This window comes from Austrofundulus limnaeus, unplaced genomic scaffold (genome assembly GCF_001266775.1).
Source record: "Austrofundulus limnaeus strain Quisiro unplaced genomic scaffold, Austrofundulus_limnaeus-1.0 Scaffold120, whole genome shotgun sequence".
Taxonomy (NCBI): Eukaryota; Metazoa; Chordata; class Actinopteri; order Cyprinodontiformes; family Rivulidae; genus Austrofundulus; species Austrofundulus limnaeus.
In genome coordinates, this window is record NW_013952522.1 from 1533460 (window position 1) to 1535013 (window position 1554).

Below are 1554 nucleotides of genomic sequence, written 5' to 3' on the forward strand. Positions count from 1 at the left end.
GCCTACAGTATTTTTACAGTCTTTATTTTACAGTTAAAATAAATGTTTATCAAATAAAGTTTAATGTTACAACTAATCATGGATCCCTTTAATGACATATACTGAGTGTATATATTTTAACTGTAAACTGTAGTTAAAGTACTGTCAGATGTGAAACGTGCTGCTTACATGGAAGCGTAGACACCAAAGCTGTTGGGGTGACCTGCAGATGAAGCTGTCTGGTCCATGAACGCTCCTCCAGAGGGCTCAGGATTAGGAGTTGTGAATCTACAGACAAGTAGCAGAAGGTCAGTCAGGCTCAACTAGTCTTTGGAAAACTACCACCCTCATCACCAGTATCGGTTACCACAGACCTACTGGTAGAAAACAATCATTTCCAGTGGATCAGTGCTTCAGCTGTGTCTAATAAGAAAAGCTACTTGAAGGCAACCTATAACCTAATATGGTCAAATGTTTTCTATGTTCCAGTGTGGGCACAACTCCTACATTGGATTTGTGGAAAAAGTACTTACTCTGGCACAACTTGTTTGATCTGTGGTTTTACATATCCATCCACTGGTTTTGCTGTAAAATAAAAAACACACATTGTTTTGAAGCACGACTGTTTTACAGGTTTTTACAGGACTGTGTCATAAAAAGTCTGCGCTGATATTTAGAAGTCTTTCTGACACATACAATGTGGAGGGGTGTAGTACTTTGCGAAGACCTCATCTTTGGGCCGGTCTGGGTAAAGGAACAGTAGATGGTTCAAGTCACTGATGCGGTCAGCCAGGGAGCGAATAGAGAAGTCTTTTGTTGTGTAGGGCAACAGGTTCCAGACCAGGCGTTCACCTTCAGAAATATAGCAAAGATTACAGTCAGAATTACTACTAGGAAAAATATCAGGTAAAACTGGAGATTAAAAAAAACCTCTATACTAGGATGGACAAATACACACATTATTTACAAAGAATACCAAGTATATACAGTATTTACCAATTTATGACACAATGACACAGACATGGATCCTGGAGAGCTTGAAACCGTGCATCAACAGGACTTTTTATGTAATTCATTAAAAGGTAATGTTCTGTCCCATCCCATTCTGCATGGGCCTGAAGCCCTCAGCAAGAGCATCACAGAGTGGAGCTGGAGACAGGTTCAGAACTGTTATCTCTACATGGAGGACAACAAGCTGTATGCTAAGAAATGATTCACTGGTTCACTTCCCCAGGATATACAGCAAGAACATTAAGACTGCAGAGGAAAGATGATGAACGAAGGGGCTGAACTACCTGAAGGCAACGTTACAGACAGGACAGCTACAAATACACTGGAATCCCACAGGCTAACGGCAACCATGAAGTGGTCGCAAGAAACTCAGCCACAGCCAAGTACCTACAGAGAGTCGGACAGGTCCTGAAGAGCAAGCTGAAAGGCAAGAACTACCGTATTTATTCATGTATAATACGACCTCATGTATAATACGACCTCATGTATAATACGACCTCATGTATAATACCATCTCATGTATAATACCATCTCATGTATAATACCATCTCATGTATAATACCA

At 40.5% G+C, this 1554-nt stretch overlaps 1 protein-coding gene across 1 annotated transcript in view; it reads right to left on the reverse strand.

The window, feature by feature from the left end:
* LOC106522102 (signal transducer and activator of transcription 5B) overlaps positions 1–1554 on the reverse strand; it is a gene marked incomplete at its 5' end in the record, with an annotated part of 44318 nt that overhangs the window by 9024 nt on the left and 33740 nt on the right. Inside the window, 3 exon segments of the mRNA XM_014014966.1 lie at positions 169–267; positions 513–564; positions 676–831. Coding sequence (XP_013870420.1) covers positions 169–267; positions 513–564; positions 676–831 — 307 coding nt within the window.